The sequence below is a fragment of the Arvicola amphibius genome, chromosome 1 (genome assembly GCF_903992535.2).
Source record: "Arvicola amphibius chromosome 1, mArvAmp1.2, whole genome shotgun sequence".
NCBI lineage: Eukaryota > Metazoa > Chordata > Mammalia > Rodentia > Cricetidae > Arvicola > Arvicola amphibius.
In genome coordinates, this window is record NC_052047.1 from 17,485,162 (window position 1) to 17,508,038 (window position 22,877).

A 22,877-nucleotide genomic window follows, 5' to 3' on the forward strand; every position below is an offset into this window, starting at 1 on the left:
TAAGAATAATTTATTATAGAAAATGCTGAGTTTACTTCATGATACTCATTTCAAACTGAAAATGACTGTCCTTTTTTGTATGAAAGATCTTTCTTTGACATTAATCTTTTTAAACTCTGCCTTTCTTTTTTTTAAGATTTATTTATTTATTATGTATATAACATTCTGCCTCGATGTATGCCCGCACGCCAGAAGAGGGCACCAGATCTCATTACGGGTGGTTGTGAGCCACCATGTGGTTGCTGAGAATTGAACTTAGGACCTCCAGAAGAGCAGCCAGTGCTCTTAACCTCTGAGCCATCCTTTCTTTAAGATACAGGGCAGAAGTATTATTATTTCAATTATAGACTTACTTCTAAGAAAGTGAAGTTTATATTATATTTCTATTTTTAAATAACAAGAGCAAGTTTACTGAGTTTTAATTTCTTAAAATAAAGTTCATGACTAATTTTTCAGGTCCTATTTGACTTTGTTATCTAAGCACAGTTAAGAACTAATAATAAAGTAATTTGCATTAGATCCTGTAGATTGAATTTCCAAACTTTTTTATCCATGTTTAGTTTCCCATTTGATTTCTTTTTCTTTTTTTTTTCCGGTTTATTTATTTTTTATTAAAAATTGCCATCTCCTCCCCTCCTCCTCCCCCCCTTCCCTCCCCTCCCCTCCACCCACACCCCCACTCCCTCCCTCTTGAGGCCAAACAGCCATCAGGGTTCTCTACACTATGTTGAGTCCAAGGTCCTCCCAACTCCCCCCAGGTCCAGGAAGGTGAGCAACGGAACTGACAAGGCTCACACAGAGCCCGTCCATGTCGTAGAGACCAAGCCCATCGCCATTGTCCTTGGCTCCTCGGTCAGCCTCCACCATCAGCCACCCTCAGAGAGTCCGATTTGGTCGCATGTTCCATCAGTCCCATTCCAAGTGGACTTGGTGGTCTCCCATTAGTTCTGTCCTGCCGTCTCAGTGGGTGAACGCGTCCCTCATGGTTCTGACTTTCTTTCTCATGATCTCTCTCCATCCGCTCCTCATCAGAACTTTGGGAGCTCAGTCCGGTGCTCCAATGTGGGGCTCTGTCTCTATCTCCATCCATCGCCAGGTGAAGGTTAAGGCTCACAGTGAGCCCGTCCATGCTGTAGAGTTCACATTCATTGCCGTTGTCCTTGGTTTCTCAGTCCTCCTCCACCCTCAGCCACATTCAGAGAGCCCGGTTTGGTCCCCTGTTCCATCAGTTCCATTCCAACTGGACTTGGTGGTCTCCCGTTAGATCTGTCCCACCGTCTCAATGGGTAAACGCACTCCTCACGGTCCTGACTTCCTTGCTCATGATCTCCCTCCTTTTGCTCCTCATCGGGACCTTGGGAGCTCAGTCCGGTGCTCCTATGTGGGGCTCTGTCATTTTCTCCATCCAATGCCAGGTGAAGGTTCTATGGTGATATGCAAGATATTCATGAGTATGGCAATTAGGATCTGGACATTTCTGGCACCCTCTCCTCAGCTGCCCAAGGACCTAGCTGGGGGCGTCTTCCTGGACACCTGGGAACCCCTCTAGAGTCAAGCCTCTGCCAACCCTAGAATGGCTCCCTTAAGTAAGATATATAATTCCTTGTTCCCATATCCACCCTTCCTATATCCCAACCATCCTATTCCCCCAAGCTCTTCCCATCCTCCACTTCACACATTTCTCTCCCCATCCCCTTATCCCCCATCCCCCCTCCCCCATCCCACCCCACCCCTATGTTCCCATTTTTTTGTCCGGCAATCTTGTCTACTTCCAGTATCCAGGAGGATAACTATATGTTTTTCTTTGGGTTCACCTTCTTATATAGCTTCTCTAGGATTTTTACGAATTATAGGCTCGATGTCCTTTATTTATGGCTAGAACCCAATTATGAGTGAGTACATCCCATGTTCATCTTTTTGGGCCTGGGTTACCTCACTCAGGATGGTGTTTTCTATTTCCCTCCATTTGCATGCAAAATTCAAGATGTCATTGTTTTTTACCGCTGAGTAGTATTCTAGCATGTATATATTCCACACTTTCTTCAACCATTCTTTCACTGAAGGGCATCTAGGTTGTTTCCAGGTTCTGTAATAGAATATTTGTATTCTATTACAAATAATGCTGCTATAAACATAGTTGAACAGATGCTTTTGTAATATGATTGGGCATCTCTTGGGTAAATTCCCAAGAGTGGAATTGCTGGGTCCTGGGGTAGGTGGATCCCAAATTTCCTGAGAAACCTCCACACTGCTTTCCAAAGCGGTTGCACAAGTTTGCATTCCCACCAGCAATGGATGAGTGTACCCCTTACTCCACATCCTCTCCAGCAAAGGCTATCATTGGTGTTTTTGATTTTAGCCATTCTGACAGGTGTAAGATGGTATCTCAACGTTGTTTTGATTTGCATTTCCCTGATTGCTAAGGAGGTTGAACATGCCCTTAAGTGTCTTTTGGCCATTTGAACTTCTTCTGTTGAGAATTCTCTGTTCAGTTCAGTGCCCCATTTTTTAATTGGGTTCATTAGCATTTTAAAGTCTAGTCTCTTGAGTTCCTTATATATTTTGGAGATCAGACCTTTGTCTGTTGTGGGGTTGGTGAAGATCTTTTCCCAGTCAGTAGGCTGCCTTTTTGTCTTAGTGACAGTGTCCTTTGCTTTACAGAAGCTGCTCAGCTTCAGGAGGTCCCATTTATTCAATGTTGCCCTTAATGTCTGTGCTGCTGGGGCTATACGTAGGAAGCAGTCTCCTGTGCCCAAATGTTGTAGAGTACTTCCCACTTTCTCCTCTAACAGGTTCAGTGTGTTCAGATTGATATTGAGGTCTTTAATCCATTTGGACTTGAGTTTTGTGCATGGTGATAGACACGGATCTTTTCTTTAGTTTTTAATTGTTTTTATTTTTCTCTGCTCCACTCTTTTCCTCTCCCTTCCCCACTACCCTCTTCCATAATCCCCATACTACCAATTTACTCAGGAAATATTGTCTTCTTCTACTTCCCATGTAGATAAGATCCATGTGTGTCCCTCTTAGGGTCCTCATTGTTGTTTAGGCTCTCTGGGATTGTGAATTGTAGGGTGGTTTTCTTTGCTTTATGTCTAAAAGCCACTTACGAGTGAATACATATTATATTTGTCTTTCTGGGTCTGTGTTACGTCACTCAATATGATGTTTTCTAGCTCTATCCATTTGTCTGCAAATTTCAAGATGTCATTAATTCTTTTCTGCTGTGTAGTACTCTATTATGTAAATGCACCACATTTTCCTTAACCATTAGTCGAGGGACATTTAGGTTGTTTCCAGATTCTGGCTACGATAAATAATTCTGCTAGGAACATAGTTGAGTACATGTCCTTGTGGTACGATTGAGCATCCTTTAAGTATATACCCAAATGTGGTATTGCTGAGTCTTGAGGAAGGTTGTTTCCCAATCTTCTGAGAAATCACCATACTGATATCCAAGGCGGCTGTACCAGTTTGCATTTTCACCAGCAATGCAGGAGTATTCCCTTTACCCCACATCCTATTAAGTATAAGTTGTCATCATTGTTTTTGATCTTGGCCATTCTTACAGATGTAAGATGGAATCTCAGAGTTGTTTTGATTTTCATTTCTCTGATGGCTAAGGATGTTGAACATTTCCTTAAGTGTATTTCAGCCATTTTAGATTCATGTTTAGAGTTCTCTTCTCTTCAAGTCTGTACCCCCTTTTTATTGTATTATTTGTTCTTTTCATGGCCAATTTCTTGAGTTCTTTGTATATTTTGGAGATCAGCCCTCTGTTTGATGTGGGGTTGGGGTTGGTGAAGATCTTTTCCCATTCTCTAGGCTGTCATTTTGTCGTGTTGACCATGTCCTTTGCTTTACAGAGCATCTCAGTTTTAGGAGCTCCCATTTATTAATTGTTTCTCTTAGTATCTGTGCTACTGGGGTTGTATTTAGGAAGTGGTCTCTTCTGCCAATGTTCAAGTGTACTTCCTACTTTCTCTTCTATGAGGTTCAGCGTGGTTGCCTTTATGTTGAGGTCTTTGATCCATTTGGACTTGAGTTTTGTGCAAGGCGATAGATATGAATATATTTTCATTCTTCTACATGTTGATATCCATTTATGCCAGCACCATTTGTTGAATGTTTTCTTTTCTCCATTTTATATTTTTGGCTTTTTTGTCAAAAATCAGGTGTCTGTAGGTGTGTGTATTTATATACAGGTCTTGATTTTGTTCATTTGGTTCTCCTGTCTGTTTTTATGCCAATACCAGGCTGTTTGCATTACTGTAGCTCTGTAGTAAAGTTTGAAGTCAGAGATTGTGATGTCTCTCGAATTCCTATATTGTACAACTTAAGTGATATGTCCCCATCAGAAGTTTATAAAATGTGAAAATTTGTTCTATAATATAAATATCTAGGATCTGCTTATCTAGTACAAAACACTGAATCACAACATCTGTCATCCCAAAATGTTTAACAAAATTCTATACAATCTTATACACCTTTACTCAGTATAGAAGCTATTTAATTGTGTTTTTGAATGCATGAATATATTAATTTAGCTAAATATTTCAAATTAAGTTTTGTTTACATTTTTAATACAATAACAGTTAGCATGAAACAGTTTCAGCATTGTATAGAGAAATGCTATCTTCCTGGGGCTGTGGACAAACCATGAATCTCCTTCAAATATTGGTGATGTAGTCTTAATGCAGTTTTTTCCAAATAGGAAAACAAAACTATGAACACTATTAACTGCACATTCTGGATTTTCCCTCAGCTCACATAATAGTTCCACCATAAATATGTTCATAACTTTCAGACCATGGTCACTTATATCACAAGAGGGAAAAGACTGATCTACTATCAAAATGTTATATGGAAAAGTATCAGAAAAGACTGGTTTCATCTCTATAATTCTCTGTCTCCTTTCTGTATTTGTAAATATATAATAAGGGTAAGTACAGAAGCTTTTGACATTCTAAAAAGAGACTTGCAGGACTTAAGTATTATAAATGTGAAATGCAGACTCATAGATCAGAAAGTGACCAAATGCCTTCAATCTATAAAAGCAAACTAGAAAAATATTACAAGTTGACAGAATCTAGTTGATATTGACTCTAGTACAATTCAGCAAAACAGCAGTTATGCCTCCCAGGTTAGTGCCTATTTGCCATTCTCTGTTACATGTTTTCTGAGATTCTTAAAACATGTCATTGCAACAGTAGGCCCTTGTATGGGTGTGTTTGAATGGACTTCAAACCCTTAAGATTTTTACTGCCTGCAAAGTCACAGACTGCTATGGGTAGGTCCCTAATTGACCTTTTTTGGTCCTTCTGGAGAGGGCCTGCCCTTCCCATACCACTATCAACTCCAAGGGTTCTTCTCAGCAACAACGTCTGTGGCTGAAGGTAAAGACCGAGCAGGGAGATCACACTGTGATGCAAAATTTATTTTTATATTGCTTTTATTGATGCTCTTTGTAAATTTTTAGTGTGCTGGGGTCCCTGGGTAAGGGTCTCATGCAAATCAAAACACAGGGGATGCAGAGTATGAACAACTGCATAACAAATTTTATTTTGCATAGCTTTTTATACAGACTAAAAAGCATTAGTTCAACTCTGAAACACCCCTTTACTCACATACATGATTATGAGAAACTCTTACCTCACCTTGCAAGAAACAATATCTCAATAACAGTAATAAAAATAAAAGAAGTACATAGAAACAAGGCAAAAAGTATACAGAAGCTAAGCACTCCTTTATATCTAATGGAGCGTGTAGAACTGAGCTCAAAGGCTGCTTCCTTATCCAGGGTACAGATTCGGACAGATCATTTGAGGAATGGGCAGAGAAAGTTTGCTTTCATCTATGCTTAGGTTGTCAAGCAACTGTTTCCCAACCTCGTCTCATCTATCCCACGAGGAGCCTGCATTCTAAGCTAGTTCTGTGGTTCCACAATTTCCTTCTTTTTAATTTTTATTTGAAGTTAAAAGGAATTTCAACCATAAAGTATGTCAAATTTTTGTGTTTGGTCGAATACAAAACTGATACATAATCAAGAATAAGGAAAGCATAAGAATGGTTACAATAAGCATACCACCGGAGGAATAAAGAATACATGCACAACTTGAGACCGTGAGCAGACCAAAGTCTATTCCTGATGGCCACTCCTCTGTGAGCCTCAGATCCCACAGGCTATAGCTGTTTCCTTATTCCATCTACAGAATGAAAGCATGTCTTAAGACTAGGTAAGAAAGCGTAATAATGGATATTAAACATAATAAATGCAAGACCCTGAATGCATTTTAACAATTTGTGTATTTATAATCTACATTGTCAGAGGATAATTAAAGTGACTTAAAGTCATCCTTAAATTTTAAGGTGAGGAATTGCAGGGTCTCATTAAAATGTAGATTCTAAGTCTACATGAGGACCTGGGTGTCCTGCATTTCTAACAAGATCTCAGAAGAGGTCAGTGGCACAGGTACTGATACAGGGTCCTAAATTTAGGTCAGATATGTTTGTTTACATTATAAATATAAAAAACAGCATTAAAAACTAAATTAAAAATTTAGAATTGGTTAATAAAAACTAAATACTCACAATTCCAAGAAACGCAATGTAGCTGAAGTCTATGGTTGCAGCTGTGGACATACTCATATGTACACACAGAAATACCACATTTGAGAACATTCTGAATCATTTCCTTAAGTATGCTGACAAAGAAACAACTCTTAGAAGAGGACAAAACATATGAAGTCATATATGTCAAAATGTATGACATTAAAAGTCACAATGAAACTAGAGTAACCCTAAAGAAAAATGAGCTACACCTAAAAATGCATAAATCTTACCATAAATGCAGAATTTTTAATATATTTTTGTAAAACAATGACTTAATTCACAGAAGCATAGTGCCCCTTCTCTTCAATGTTTCTGCTGATGACCTTTGTCCTGGCGTCAGAGAGCCGAGGGCCACGCTTGCCAATCTGTAGTATCAGTCCCACAAGATAACCTTTGTGTTTCTGTGTACAGTATGATAAAGTCAAAGTTCACTTTGTACTATAATTTAGTGTGTGAAGCAGAGCATTCATTATACGGATTCTGACTTTTATCTGTTCTCCACGGTTTTACTGCTAATAGGCAGTCTGCTCTGCATCTGTACAACCTGCTACAAAAATGGGTACTCCAGAAGTCCGGAGGAAAGATCTGAAGATGATTAATGGCTATCCTATGGTCTATGCTTTTGCACTCAATTGGGAAAGGATGGAAGAGTTCCAGAGCAGACCAGATGACATTGTGATAGCCACATTCCCTAAATCAGGTGAGTTCTGTGTCCTAAAGAATGCAGGTCTAACCTTGACTTCTGTTTATAGGATTGCTTCAAATTTTATTTTATTTTATTTAATTAACTTTTTTCATTTATTTTACACACTGACCATAGTTTCCCCTCCCTCCTCTGCTCCCATCTCTTTCCCCTGAGACTCCCACCTATCCCCCTCCCCTTCACACCTTCTCTGTCTCATTCAGAAAGAGGCAAAGCTCCCATGGCCTTAACAAAAGCATGGCAAGTCAAGTTGAGGTAGGACCACCCTCCTCCCATGCAAGAAGGCTGGGTGAGGTAATCCAGAACTAATCATATGCTTGTATGTATCTGCTTGTATCTGGGAAGCAAATGTGTGCAGGTGTACACGAAAGTGAGAGCTGGTATGGGCCAGAGGTACACATAGGCTTTAGAGGGAGGACAGGAGGGGGTAGATGATATTATAATATTGTGATCTCAAAACATTCTATTTATTTAAAAAGTCACAAAAATGTTTCATGTTTATACGTATGAGCTCCTTGATAAATCAATAAATAAAATCAAATAATATTGAAATAAAGAAACTAACTGATCACTGATTTTAAAAATTCTGGCTTTTTGTTACAGGTACTACTTGGATTAGTGAAATTGTTGACATGATTCTAAATGATGGAGATATTGAAAAATGTAAGCGAGACGTTATCACTACTAAAATTCCAATGCTGGAACTGTATGAACCTGAACAAAATGTATCAGGTAAAATTTAAATCTCCCGGTGATTGTAATTTTGCAAAAGTATTCTCATCTAGCATAGTCCTTTTTGTGATTCTAACTCAGAAAAAAGAACACAGAAAGAAAGAAAGAAAGAGAGAGAAAGAAAGAAAGAAAGAAAGAAAGGAAAAAGAAACAGAGCACGAATGTTTGTATAATTATAAAGGATTATTTACTGTGTTGTGAATTAACTAGGAATTATTAGTAAAATATGCATATTCTCACCAAGGAGTTACAGAAATGTTGTAACGTTAAAAAGTAAATCAATTTGTAACATATCAGCTCTACTAGCCTTCCAAAGCCAAAGAACAAGACTGTATGAGACATATTCATAAGAAAGATTGCCTTAGATTGTATGATCAAGGCTAGCTACACTTAATGAAGGGCCAATGATAAGCAAGTAATGTGGGGAAACATAATCTAGGGATGGGACGCATCTAAGTGCAAAAGGACTGATGCAGTCGAATCTTTAGGGCAACATAGGAACTAAAGCAACAGTGAAGCAAGGGGGGCGGCAGATGCAAAGCAATTTGAAATCACACCCTGAAGAATTAAATAAGCTATGGAATCCTAAAAGTTTCTTTTATGTTAAACAAGGTAGGGAAGATATTGAATTAAGAGTCACTGGGTTGTATTTTTGTTGTTCAAAATACAAAATCTACCCTAGTTGCTCTGTGGGATTGAATTTAGGATGCTAGCAATATATTTCGAATTTATTGACTGACAGATTACCTGAGAAATTTGAGGAAAATGAAGAAAGAAGGGTAAGTTCAGAAGTTTTATTTAGGTCAACCAAATATGAAGCCAGGTATTTATTTGGATTCTTCAGAAGGTTATTGAGAATTTTGTATAAAATGTTAGATTTCAGGTATTGAGTATTTTAAATAATCCGTTGAAAGATATTGACTCAGCAACTTTTAGTGTTACTGGCACTTGAAGGCAAGATTGTTGACCCAGAAAATTGTAATGCAGTATTAAAAATTGAAGGTTATCCACGCAAATTACCACCAGGAAGAGGTTTTGATATATGAGCTAACAACAACTCATCAAGCTAAAAGGGAATGAAAAGCCTGGATCTAACAGGCAAGCTTGAAAGTTCACTTTTAGTGAAGCTGCTGGGAACCTAGATAACACAGAACACACTAGCATGAGGTCAGCCCTTCTGATGCTGCAATTTAAACAGTAGAGTATAAACCCTCCCATGCAGTGGAGATTGCTCATGGCAAGAGGTTTACTTTTAGAGGAAAGGGTCTATTGAACTTAGCTCATTGTCTAAAGTTGAAGGGAAAACAATAGTTTGGAAATGAAGAGTGGTTTTAATGTCACAAAAATATAAAATGAAAAATTAATTATACTAAATTCTGTAGGTGTCTGGGATTACTGGTAGGGCCAGGGTTAAAAATGGAGACAATTGCTACAGAAAGATGAGTTGACGTTTAGCCCAGAGATAAATTATTAGAATTATCTAGAGCCTAATTGTGAAATGTTCCTAGCAGTTGTATTCATGGATTTAAACCACTTCACTCAGAAAAATGACTATGAGACAGAGGAAAACAAGAGATCTTTCATGGGAGTTGAGGCAAGAACAAAGAATTGCCATGGGGAAGGAAGACAGCCTTAGATTAACAGAGGGAAGTGTGTCCCTATAGAAGATTACAATTTTCTTTTCTCCGTACTGCGTAACATGGCTGTTGTGGTGGCATTTCATTTGTATTTTAATAAACAAACACATAGGCTCTCAGCCTCAGTCTTATAATCTTCTCTACTTCATTACTACTGCCTGGTTTCTATGGCAAGCTAGTGTGGCTACTGGGATTAAAGATGTGTGACATTGCTGCCTCATCTGTAAGGCTGGCCAGTGGGGCTATTTTACTTTTTTGATCCTCAGGCAAGACTTATTAAGGTACAAATGATATGCCACTACATACTGTAGCTGCCAGTTTGGACATATGAGATCCATTATGGAATTTTGTATGTTTCTAATTAATATCTTCAGATATTTGATTTTCACGATCTTATTTTTTATTCTTCTCTTTAAATTTTTATTAAAAATTACCGCCTCCTCCTCGCCTCCCATTTACCCCCTCTTCCCTCCCCTCCCCCTCCCTCTCCTGTCCAGAGAGCAGTAAGGGTTCCCTGCCCTGTGGGAAATTCAAGTTCCTCCCCTCTCTATCCAGGTCCAGGAAGGTGAGCAACCAAACAGGCCAGCCCCTCCCCCCTCCCAAAGCCAGTATGCATAGTAGGATCCAAATCCAGTGTCATTGTCCTTGGCTTCTCGGGAGGGAGAACATGAGAAAGAAAGTCAGGACCGTGAGGGAACCTTTACGGTCTTATTTTTATTGTTATAAAGTGGTTGTACTTAATATCTATTGTGGGCCATGGACTTCAATTAACAAGATGTTCATTGGTAAATAGCATGTCATATTCCTGTTCTGAAGGAATTTCCATTCTATTAAATGTATATTGTAGAGCCAGCAAAAGCAATAAGCATTGGAACACTCTGGAAATAAGCACATTTCTGTTTGTGAATAGTTCCCTATAAAAAACAGTTTATTGTGGACTTCTAAGAAGTCCAACCTGGCCTTAAACTTAACATCTTCATGCCTCAGTCTCTTGAGTATTGGATTAAAGCTCCAAGTCACCATGACAAAATACATGCTGTATTACATAGATAAGTGTTACACAGAGCACTGGGACTGAATGTTTTATGATAAATTATAAACATTTAAAACCAATGATTGCTAGGAGTTGATTAATCAGGTGTTTTGAAGAATGTATTCCTATGCTGAAAATGGCAAGAACATGTAGCAGATAATTTAGAGATTAGAGTTGATCTAAGTGATATTGAAAATAGAATATGCATAAGACTTTTGGGTTTGTATGGAAGACCTGAAGAAGCAGATATACTAAAACTCCAAGTTACCAAAGTAGTCTTTTAGTCCTTATTTTGCTAACAAAGAAAATGAAACTGACTCTTAAAAATTTAGAAATCTCTTACTGAGTAAAATTATAGTAGAAATTTTAATACAGTGATGTAAATGTCAAGGTGCACACTGTTGCCTGTCTCCTGATACTACTTCCTGGAATTCTGAAAAACAAAACAAAACAAAACAAAACAAAAAACCAGCCTGTAGTTATTTTAGAAGTTACCTCAATTTAATATTGCTTCAACATGTCTGTAGAAAAATGTTTGGAAGACAGAAAGATAACTAGGTGGGAAAAATCCCTGGCTGTACAGGTACAAGGACCTGGAACCCACATTGCAAGAAAAGGATGGACTCTTGAAAGTTGTCCTCTGACTTTCTCAATACTCTTGTATTGTGACACATGAACACATCTATCACACACACACACACACACACACACACACACACACACACACACTTCTCATGCACATGTACACACCCTCACACTAAAATAACATTTACAAATATTGGTGGGAAAGATGAAGAAATCTGAGTTCCTTTGGTACTCTGATCTTTCTCTGTCCTAAACTGAAATTTTCAGGTATTGAATACTTAAAGACAACTCCGTCGCCTCGGGTTATAAAGACACATCTACCAACTGATCTACTCCCGAAAAGTCTCTGGGAGAACAAATGCAAGGTACAAGCCTCCAGTTAAACTCTGCCCATTTATCTATTCCTGTTGTGAGAACTAACAGTATGTATTGTGACCAAGAGAACTAAACTACACAAGGAAGTGCTTGATACTCTCCTCTTCTCTCTCCTGCCTTCCCCCTTCCCTCCTCCACTCTCTTCTTTCCTCTCCTCATTTCTCTTCTGGCTCCTTACTTTTTCTCCTCTTCCCTTGTCATCTTCTGGTTTTGTTTTGTTTGTTTGTTTGAGACAGAATATCACTATATGTGCCATGCTGGCCTTGAAACTGATATCCCATTCCTGAGCTTTCTTCCCCAGCTGCCCAAGTACTACAATAATAGGAGTTTGCTACTATGAACGGTTAAGTGTTTTTTGATTAGTTTCAATTCATTGATATGAAATTTCTAAGATTGAAAGTAACGTAATTTTCACACCAACACAATATTGGTACTTTTATTCATTTTCTGTGCCAAGATAATGTGGCCTTCAACAAAATTTCAGGCAAGAATATATATTCTTAACTGAAAGTTTGTGACATTATTTAGTGAAATATTTGTGACTGAGTTTGTTTAGCAGGAAATTTCAAGTTCTTCAATAGTTAATCATTTCTTAATTAGTAACTCTGCTATTAAAATTATCTAGTTCTACCGATTTGACTTTGTGTAAAGAATTTGGGTGTGGTATATAAAAATGAAGTGCAATTATCTTTATACACGAAAGTATTTTCTTTGTAAGATAACCAAAACCTTAATAAGTTCATGAGAACAGTTAGAAGTCCTGATAGGTTAGCATTATGATCCATAACTTCCAGGAGAAGAAATGCTCTGCAATTTTATTTATTTATAAATATATTTATTTATTAATAATACACCATTCCTTGCTTTCCTTTTTCCTCTCTCATGTAGATGATTTATATGGCTCGAAATGCCAAAGATGTTACTGTCTCATATTATCATTTTGACTTAATGAATAATCTACACCCTACTCCTTGCACCTGGGAAGAATATGTGCTGAAATTCCTAGACGGAAATGGTGAGTAGGCCGAAAACTTAGCTTTAAAATGTCGACTAGTTTTTATTTCAAATATTTCTACTTTAAATAACCTATCTTCCTTCATTTTTTTAAAAGTCAGAACATTAAGTTTAATACTAATATATTAAACTCCAGTTTAGGAAAGTAACTACATTCAAGTGTTTACTATAAAATTTAACTTGAAAGTGCAATAATAATCAACGCCATATGAAGACATTTTGTAATCTCTTCCCAGTGTTAAAAGTCCACTCTCAGTTTCTGTTCATCATTAGAGAGATTTGTTATACATGCTGTATCTGTGATATTTATATTCACACTTGATACTTGATGTTATGTAAATCTTCCATAGGGTTCAACCTAACTCAGTGGTAGCCAATCTATTCTTACTTGAAATGTTGTCTTTGCAATTTATGTTTTAAAAGTTGATTGTAAATATATAAAAGGCTAATTTTAAATTTTTAAAAATTGATCCTATATTGTCAGATTTTTTGATATCAAATTCTATAAAATGTCTTTGCAAATGGCTTATTAAAATTTTTTGATCTAGCAAACACTTATAGAGGTACCATTTTTTTCTTATTTTAGTGCCTTATGGTTCATGGTTCAATCACGTTAAGAGGTGGTGGGAAAAGAAGAAAGAACATCCACTACTTTTCTTGTACTATGAAGATTTAAAACAGGTAACATAGTAGATGTTTATTATGAATAATGTGCACACTGTGTCATGGAGAAACCATTAACATCTATTTTCAAGCTAACATTAGAATCCAAATTGAAATAGCTTTTTTTCCCTATTACCCATACCTCTGCATGTCTATCAGACCAGTTACCACTTTGTGAAATCATTGATCTATATTTGTTCCTTTCTTCATTTAGTTAGCATGTGATTTCAACCACCCTTTTCCCTAAAATTCTCCCCTGGAATTACCAGGATGTCACACCCAAGACTTTGCAGTTGGTATGTGTATATACATCCAGTTGTTTTCCTTTTCAATTGATCACTATAATTCGATCTTCACTTCTTTGTTCTGCATTTCTTGCATATTTATCTGTCAGTCATTCCCATTTCTTCATCATTTTCTAAATGAAATTTCAGTCCAAGATTGGAATTAATTTAACAGGTTCAAAAGAAAAATTAATGTGTTTAGTTCTCCAACCTCTCATCCTTTACAACTTGTATTTTTTTTACTATATCAACTTTATTTTTCATTTTAGTTTTCCAAGCCTTCAATTAGGTTTTATGTTTAGTATAATTACAGTCTACCCTCTGCACACTCTGGACGTTGGATTGTGTTCATGCTTTTTTTTTTTTTTTTTATCTTTCAAATGTTTCTCTTTCTTTACCTTTTCAATGTTGTGCCCAGAGTCTGGAACTCCAAAAAACACCAAGAAACCAGATCCAATGTAAAAGCAAAGAGCCTTTTTAATTTTGAGTTAATTCAGTTTCTCTATCCATCCAAGACAGAGGGTGGAGTAAGTGATACCATGAGACATAGTGGGGCAGCTCATTTATTAGGGGTGGAGCAAGAGATCGTATTTGGGGGTTTGCAGGTTTCATAATAACAGTCTCAGAACTGATGCACCTCCAGGCTTGGGAAACCCTTCCTGAACAGATTGGTCAGTTGTGACTGCTGAAAGGTATCTTTCGTGGGGTAAAGAACACATCAGAAGTTAGCTGGCAGGCTCTGGACCTGCTTTACTGATGAGGTGGAATGCAATCATAGCAACAGCCGCACTTCCCCATGGCCTCCAAGTATTGCAACCTTTCCAGAGTTGCTCTTGACCAATCAGCTCAGGACAGCTTCCTCCAGTCCGGAGGTACACCAATCTTGAGTTTGTTACTATGCAACCAGCAGACTCCCAGGTGTACCGCCCTTGCTCTACCCAGCAATAAATGCCCCACCCCACTGTGACTCAAGTCTCTCCTACTCTCCCCACTGTGTCGGATGAATGGAGGACCTGAGTTACCTTGTAATTAAAAAGACTCTTTGCTTTTGCATCGGATTTGGTCTCTTGGTGGTTTTTTTGGTCCAGACTCTAGGCATAACACAGTATTTTTATTTTAGAGTATGATTTTGTAATTTGTACTTTGCTGCTATTCTGGTCTATTCTACAAAACTTGGACAATCCTGCCGACCCTCCCAAACCATTGATAAATGTCCAGAAATGTTTCTTTGTTTCTAAAGCTCCATATACATAATTTAGAACACCTTTCAATTCTCAAATCTGTGATGGAAACTAAAAAACTATCAAATTTGAAACTATACTTATAGTACCTAATACATCTTAAATATTGTGGCTTAGGAGTTACACATAGATGGAGCCTTTCATAACGTGATGACTTGTAGACTGAGTGAGAGTAGTAACCAGAATCTCAGTGACAGTGTGTCCCAGTGAATGGTGACACGCTCTGAGTGTCCCAGTGAATGGTGACACACTGTGAGTGTGCATAGGGGAAACTCCGGGGTATTTTTATATCTTGCCTTCAATAGTCTGAAATTTTCCACTATATCCAGGTTGTAGTTAGTTTGCAGCATAGAAGACATCTGAATCACCCAAATTGGAGAGATAACCTCTACTTTCTTTAGGAAGAGCTTCTGTCCTCTTTCTACTGATGTGATTTATTCATAAAGACAAATTTTAGCCGATTCATGAACCATCCCAAGGAGCACTTGAGGAATATTCAAACATTTTTCATACCCCTGAAATCTGTTATATATGTACTCTTAGCAGGAAGTATTTTGAAACATTTCAAAGTCCCATATTAAGAATTTAAGCTGTTTGCGTTTACTGGGAGTTGATACCAACATCTCATCAGCACAGTAGATGTTACATTTTATTAAATTCTAATCATATCTCTCAATTTTAGTTTCAATCTATTTTTTTCACAATTTTTTGATATATCAATGAAAATTTAATTGCCTGATTGAAAGCTATAAATATTAAGCTCATGCTATGCTAATAAACTGAAATGAGGTGATTGATTTTGGTTAATTTTTATAATTGTGTCTGTATGAATGTGTGTTTGTGAGTGCACATGCCCTCAGAGCCCAGTGGGGCCTGGTCCCTGGAAGCTGGTGTTAAAGGCTGTGGTGTGCTACTCTATGTGGGGACTGGGAACCAAAGGAGTCACCTGAAAGAGCACACAGCTCTTTCTTTCTTTTGTTTGTTGAATTAGTGTCTTTCTGTGTAGCACAGCAGACTGTGAATTTGTGTTTTGTTTTTTGATTTTCATATTCACTCCTCATACGCTTTTTAAAATTCATTTTCCATATCAACACAGTTTTCCCCTTCTCCATTTCTTCCTCAACCCACCCCTAGCCACTCCTCAGAAAGGGTAAGGCCTCCCATGGGGAGTCAACAAAGCCACATTCAATGCTGGCAGGATCAACCACACCCCGTTTCCCACATCAAAACTGAGCAAAACATCCCATCAATTAGAATGGGCTGCAAAAAGTCAGCTCATGCAGCAGGAATAGATCCTGGTTCAACTGCCAGAGGTCTCATAAACAGACCAGGCAAGAAAACTTTTACCCACATGCAGAGGGTCTGGTTCCTAGACCTTGAATTTGTAATGTTTCATTCTCAAACTCCTGCGTACACATATGCAGACTCAAGATTAATGATGTAATTATAAAAGCTGCATCACTTTGTAAATTTGTAAATGTTTTACATGTTTGTTATTTCCTTGCATTTATCATCTCACTCCTGAAGAACCCAAAGGAAGAAATCAAGAAGGTTGCCAGCTTTCTAGACAAGACCTTGGATGAGAAGACCTTGGATAAGATTATCCATCACACCTCCTTTGAAGTGATGAAGGACAACCCCATGGTCAATTATACCCATCTGCCCTCATCAATGATGGATCACAGCAAGTCCCCTTTCATGCGAAAAGGTAAAATTTTGCTGAATGTAATTCCCACATTTACTTTCTTGTGAAGAACCAGTTCTATGATTTCTCCTGCTTTATTTAACTTCATTAAGTTTCAGTTCTTCATAGGAAATCAATAAAAACCAAAAACATATATAGTCAAAAGTCACTTTATTAAGATTATCCTTGCAAAGAAAAATAATACACACAGTTACTAAAGGTTTGATACTTTCTTCTTATTTACTAGTCTAAATATAATTGACTTTCACAATTATCATGCGATATCGTGAACTATCATGCTCATCATTCTACTGCATTCTATAAATTGGCATAGACACTCTTCTTTCCTCATTGGTCGCTTATCTAGTAAGCTGCAACTTCCTTAAAGCCCCATAGAACTTAGAAAATAATTGTCAATTTTCATGTAACAATTCATCAAAAAGAAGTTTCTTTTCCTTATGGGAAAATTTTCCCTCTTTACAGATACTATCTTAATTACAAGAAGCAGAGTCCAAGTTTAATGTAGAAGAAAATGGAATTTACTATTGAAATTCTTGGTTTGCTATGAAGCAAATCATGTGTATTATGGTTTCTTATACATAGTCCATTTCAATAATAATAAATCAATACATCATAAATTAATTTAAAAATTTAGTTGTTTAACTTTTTACTAATGCCAACTACTATTTTGATTAATGTTTATTGAAAGAGATACAGAGGAAAGGGACTTTCTTTAATACTGGTATATAAGAATAACTCCAGGAATGTGTTTGGACATTGAAATACAATTAAAACAAACACTACATTTGACTCCAAAGACTATTTCTACTATAACAGAATAAAGAAAAATATTATTAGTATTATTATAATTTGAAGCAAAATGACTAATGTATATGCATACACAATTATATTCATACAAAGTTTACCTGATAGAACTTGAAAAGCAATTCCTTTTATTGAAGCAGTCAAATTCAGCTATGTCAGGGAAGGTAATTCCCCAAACAGTTTAGCTCATGCCGTATGAAAATGGATGAGGTCTTTCATGACAGCTTAAAGATTGATGAGTAGAGAAAATGAGCTTCATGTCTGGATTTGATGTTTTGTGCAACATCATCATGGAATACTACATGCTAACCTAACAAGATTGTGAAGTCTTTACATCTGCTGTAGAGGAAGAAAAAACATGCCCTGTGGTTAGACCGAGTTTATCTAAATCTGTGATATAAATACATCAACTAGCCAGCCAAAGTTCTACTCACATCATTAACAAAATACATAAAAAATAACACCTATTATATAAAATTTGGGAAAATACTACATGAAATGATATATAACAATTTAGAAAACTTTCTAACCATAAATTAGACACATACATATATATGTATACACACATTATATAAATATTGGTAGTGATTGTGATTCATTTGTTCACTCATTCACTCATTCAATAGACAGATTGGCATGTTCATTCAGTAATTCACATATAGTACAGGCTCCTCATGAATACCTACATGAGGCAATTGTTCCTTCAAACAGAGTCATATGTTTGTCTCAAGACAGTTCTGGAGCTATATAGGTTTGGCTTTAATGTTATTCTCACCTAAAATATAAATGAATTATAAATTTTGTGAATTAGGGGAAATGTGTCTTCCAGTGATCACAGGATTCTCATTTGTAAATTCTAGGAAGTGAAACTTCTCTGCTTCCCATTTGAGAGCTCTTTTGGATGATGGACAGTTCTTTGTACAGACATTATGACTGAGAAAATAAAGTGTTGTTTTACTGCTGAAGATTGTGTAGGACAGTTAGGAAAAGTACAAGATCTCCCTTATGAAGCAGTATATTCCCTGAGAATTTAGATAAGAAAATTATCTGTTCAAAACAACTCTTGAAATATGAACTCCATGCTTATTTATAAGCTTGTTTTACTCATGATAATAATTAAATTTTAAATAGCATTTTGAAATAATCAGTATTTATTTAATATGAGATTAACTTTAAAAATCCACCAGACAAAATTAATTTCAAGATAAATATATATACATATACACCAGTTACCATTGTTACAAATTAGAATAAAACTGATAACACTTTTCTTCATTTTTTATAATAGAAATTATTTTTGAAGCCAAATGCAGTGTATTTCAAATTCACTTCTCAAGTACTCAGTCTTTCCCTTGGTGAATATTAGCTTTTCTTTTGTAATTTATATTTTATTCTTTCATGCATTCTTGTTATTTTAGGTACTATTGGTGACTGGAAAAATTACTTTACAGTGGCCCAAAATGAGAGATTTGATGCCATCTATGAGAAGGAAATGTCTGGAACAACACTTAAGTTCTGCACAGAGATCCAAAGTAATTAAGCTGAAACTTGAATATATGATTTCTTAAAATAAATAACTTGGCTGGGAAGTCAAATGGATTTGTGAAGAGAAATAAATGTGCTTTTAAAACACTGACTGATTATATATGTCCTACTAATACCTCAACAAGTAATATTTCATATTATCTAGAGCTAAGGGTTTTTGTTATGTTATTTTTCAAAGGTTGTTTCTGCGAATTCCTAAGTGACTACTAAATTGGAAGAATAGCATTTTTGAAAAACACCATGGACTTGTTTCAGGGTATGAAACGTGCATTCGCGTTCCTGATAACATTGCACAGGAGACTGGACTTTCCCCACATGGTCCTCCATGTCATAGTATTTAGGTTTATACCACCCTTGCTATACACGCAGTTTGCATGGTTGCACATGGACTGCATTTTTCTACACTTGCCCTGATTTCTAGATCTTGAATATCTGATTCAGGACACAGTGATCAATGGCTATAATGGCTTCTCATGCTGTTATATGACTCATTACTCATCTTTCTGTCATAGGCCTATTTGGATAACACAGATCATGTCCCAGAAAAAAAAATAACTTAGATTTTGGAAATGGCTTTCTGTATTTTATCAAATTTCTAAGTGTCCACAGTCTGGAGAGGTGGCTCAGAGGTTAAGAATATGTATGGATTGTTCTTCCAAAGGTCCTGAGTTCAATTCCCAGCAAATACATGGTAGCTCACAACCGTCTATAATGAGATCTGGTGATCTCTTCTGGTACAGGCATACATGTGGGCAGAACACTGTATACAAAGTAAATAAATCTTTAGAAAAAAAGACTAAAAAGAAAAGACTGAAAAAACTTACATCATTATGATTAGGTACAGTTTAGGTACAGTTATTGATTTCCCCCCTCTGTAGAGGGTCCTCTCAACTGACCCTTTTGAATTTCCCAGAACCATCCATCACTATGCTGATCACCCCAAGTGAATTTGGGTCCAACATCAGTACTTTCATTTCACGAGATGAAATTATCACTGGAGCCGAAATCTTCTAAACCTTAATACCCAAGGGAGAGTTTCTAGATTGAAGATCATTTGCCCTGCTGACAGAAAGGTGGGGGATATATAGAGCAACCTCATGGACAGAAGTCACCTTGTACAATCTGTTTCTCCACTCCATATTTGTCTTGAACAAGGTTGTATGTAACAACTTGTATGAAAAGGTTTTCTGCCTGTAGGTCATGTCAACCTATGTCAAATTGCATCTAAATTTTCTCCAAGCTAAAGCTGGTTGATGTGCTCTGGATTTCTCCCTTATCTGTTCTTGGGCTGGAGGGTTTGCTCTGTTGTAGACACACCCTCAACTGTACTTGAGATGGGTTCATTAACATTGTAGACACACCCTCAACCCTACTTGAGATGAACTCATTAACATTGTAGACACACCCTCAGCCATAGCTGAGGTGGGAAGTAATTGAAGTACTTGTATTTTTTTTTTTATTTTATTAAAAATTTCCGCCTCCTCCCCGCTTCCTATTTACCCCCTCCCCCTTCCATCCCCTCTTCCTCTCCTGTCCAAAGAGCAGTAAGGGTTCCCTGCCCTGTGGGAAGTCCAAGTTCCTCCCCCCTCCATCAAGGTCTAGGAAGGTGAGCATCCAAACAGGCTAGCCCCCGCCCCCTCCCAAAGCCAGTGTGTATAGTTAGGATCAAAATCCAGTGCCATTGTCCTTGGCTTCTCAGCAGCCCTCATTGTCCTCCACGTTCAGGGAGTCCGGTTTTATCCCATGCTTTTTCAGTCCCAGTCCAGCTGGCCTTGGTGAGCTCTAATTAGATCAGCCCCACCATCTTAATGGGTGGGTGCACCATTCGCGGTCCTGACTTCCTTGCTCATGAGCTCCCTCCTTCTGCTCCTCATTTGGACCTTGGGAGCTCAGTCCGGTGCTCCAATGTGGGGCTCTATCCCTATCTCCATCCATTGCCAGATGAAGGTTCTATGGTGATATGCAAGATATTCATCAGTATGGCTATAAGATCTGGCCATTTCTGGCTCCCTCTCCTCAGCTGCCCAAGTAACTAGCTGGGGGCATCTCCCTGGACACCTGGGAACCTCTCTAGAGTCAAATTTCTTGCCAACCCTAAAATAATATACTTCCCTGCTCCCATATCCACCCTTACAAGTGAATTTTAGTTATAACAGGTCTCTGCTTCAACTCCAGCAAAGAAGTAGGCCAGTGACAATTGCAAACAAAGCCCTAGAAGAGGCATGTCTCTGATTATTGAGGCAATCATGCTCTATAGTTATTTTTCCTAGTGATGAAACATGTGTCCTAATGCTTAGAAGTAGTTTGTAGATACTAATTATATATTTTGAAATATTGAAAATTAATTTCACTTTCTAGAATGGTGGTTTTGAGGCTGTAAGTTGTGACCCTTTGGAAGTTGAATGATTTTTTTACCAGGATCACCTAAGATCATCCGCCTATTAGATATTCACATTTCTAGAATGGTGGATCTGAGCCTGTGGGTTGTGATCCTTTGGAAGTCGAAGGAGTCTTTCACTGGGGTCACCTAAGATTATGTGAGTACTAGATATTTACATTATGAGTCATAACAGACAGTTCATAACAGTAGCAAACTTACAGTTATGAAGTAGCAATGAAAATAATTTTATGGTTGGGGTCACCACATCATGAGGATTGCAGCATTAGGAAGGCTGAAAAACACTGTTCTAAAATAATTTTCTCAAGAAAAAAGCTAAATGAGGCACATAATTGCTTGCCTTATTATCACTCCTAATAGATTAATGTGATGCAGATTTTGACACAGCAGCCAGTTATTGGAAAAACAATAAGCATCTGCGATCTGCTCTCACTTTGTTTTCATGGATGGTCTCAAGTAGCTACGTTCACTAGTACAGTGAGATACATTCAAGTTTTCTCTTGAGGAATTACTTTTCAACCCTATTCAAAAGCAATAACTTTGTAAAATTGAACTTCTTTCAGGTATTTTATGTGCATGAACTATAAACTGAAAAATAAAGTGTGCATATTTCTTTACTGTTCAATAATCTTTGTACCTTTATAATGCCATCTAAAACACTACCACTAAGTTAACTTATAATACTTTATTTTTTCTTATTCATCAATTCCCAAGCAGAAATAAGAATTTTATCGTTTTTAAACTGAAGCCTTACAATGCAAGAAAAGTGATAGCAGGTATCAGTGGAAATTTCATTGAACACTTCATGAGCTTTTATTTTTAAAATTTCAAAGCAGCATAACTTACTACCTCCCTTCACATCCCTTCATTACTAGACAAGTCCTGGCTGAATGGTCTTTCAAAGGTTGTGGCCACTGGACCCTTTCTTCTTGCCCTGTTTTGAGGTGATTTGTTTCTGGCTCATTTCTGTCCATATCTCTAACCTCTTTCTGCCTGATAAAGTTATAAGGCTTTAGTTTAAAAACAGGATAAAAACATCCTTTGAAGGTTTCAAAGGCTGACTACTATGTCAAAAAATTATCAACATATTTAGGTTAACCTAGATCTGTGTTCTTGGTCTACAGTTATTCATGTTTGTAGAAACAACAGGTTGTTCAAACTCTTGTTCCTTTTAAGGTAAGAGCTATGTTTTTCACTTTGAAACAATCTTATTTATGGGAAATAATGATGTTCTTGTTTACCACAACCTTTTCTTGTTGGTTTACAAAATGAACTAATTTTTCATAATTATTATGGAGTGGGATAATAAAATATATTGTACATTCTAATGCAAAATTAAGCAATTTATTATGTAGAATTGTAGCTAATTCTTGTTTTATTATTTATTTTTTATATTTCCATGGGCCTGCCACATGTGGACAGGTGCCCACAGAGAACAGAAGGGAGTGTTAAATGCCCCGGAGCTAGAATTACAGGCAGTTGTGAGTCACCATACATGAGTGATGGGGTCAATAGTCATGACCTCTGGAAGAACAGCTAGCTCTCT

At 37.2% G+C, this 22,877-nt stretch overlaps 1 protein-coding gene across 1 annotated transcript; it reads left to right on the forward strand.

Annotated features, from left to right (window-relative positions):
- The first annotated feature begins 7,077 nt into the window (after nt 1–7,077).
- Nucleotides 7,078–18,928, forward strand: Sult1b1 (sulfotransferase family 1B member 1). Its single transcript, XM_038317931.1, has 7 exons — nt 7,078–7,312; nt 7,919–8,047; nt 11,570–11,667; nt 12,566–12,692; nt 13,278–13,372; nt 16,407–16,587; nt 18,807–18,928. Exons 1-7 carry the CDS (start codon nt 7,168–7,170, stop codon nt 18,926–18,928), a joined length of 897 nt encoding a protein of 298 aa, XP_038173859.1. The 5' UTR covers nt 7,078–7,167.
- The last annotated feature ends 3,949 nt before the right edge of the window (nt 18,929–22,877 follow it).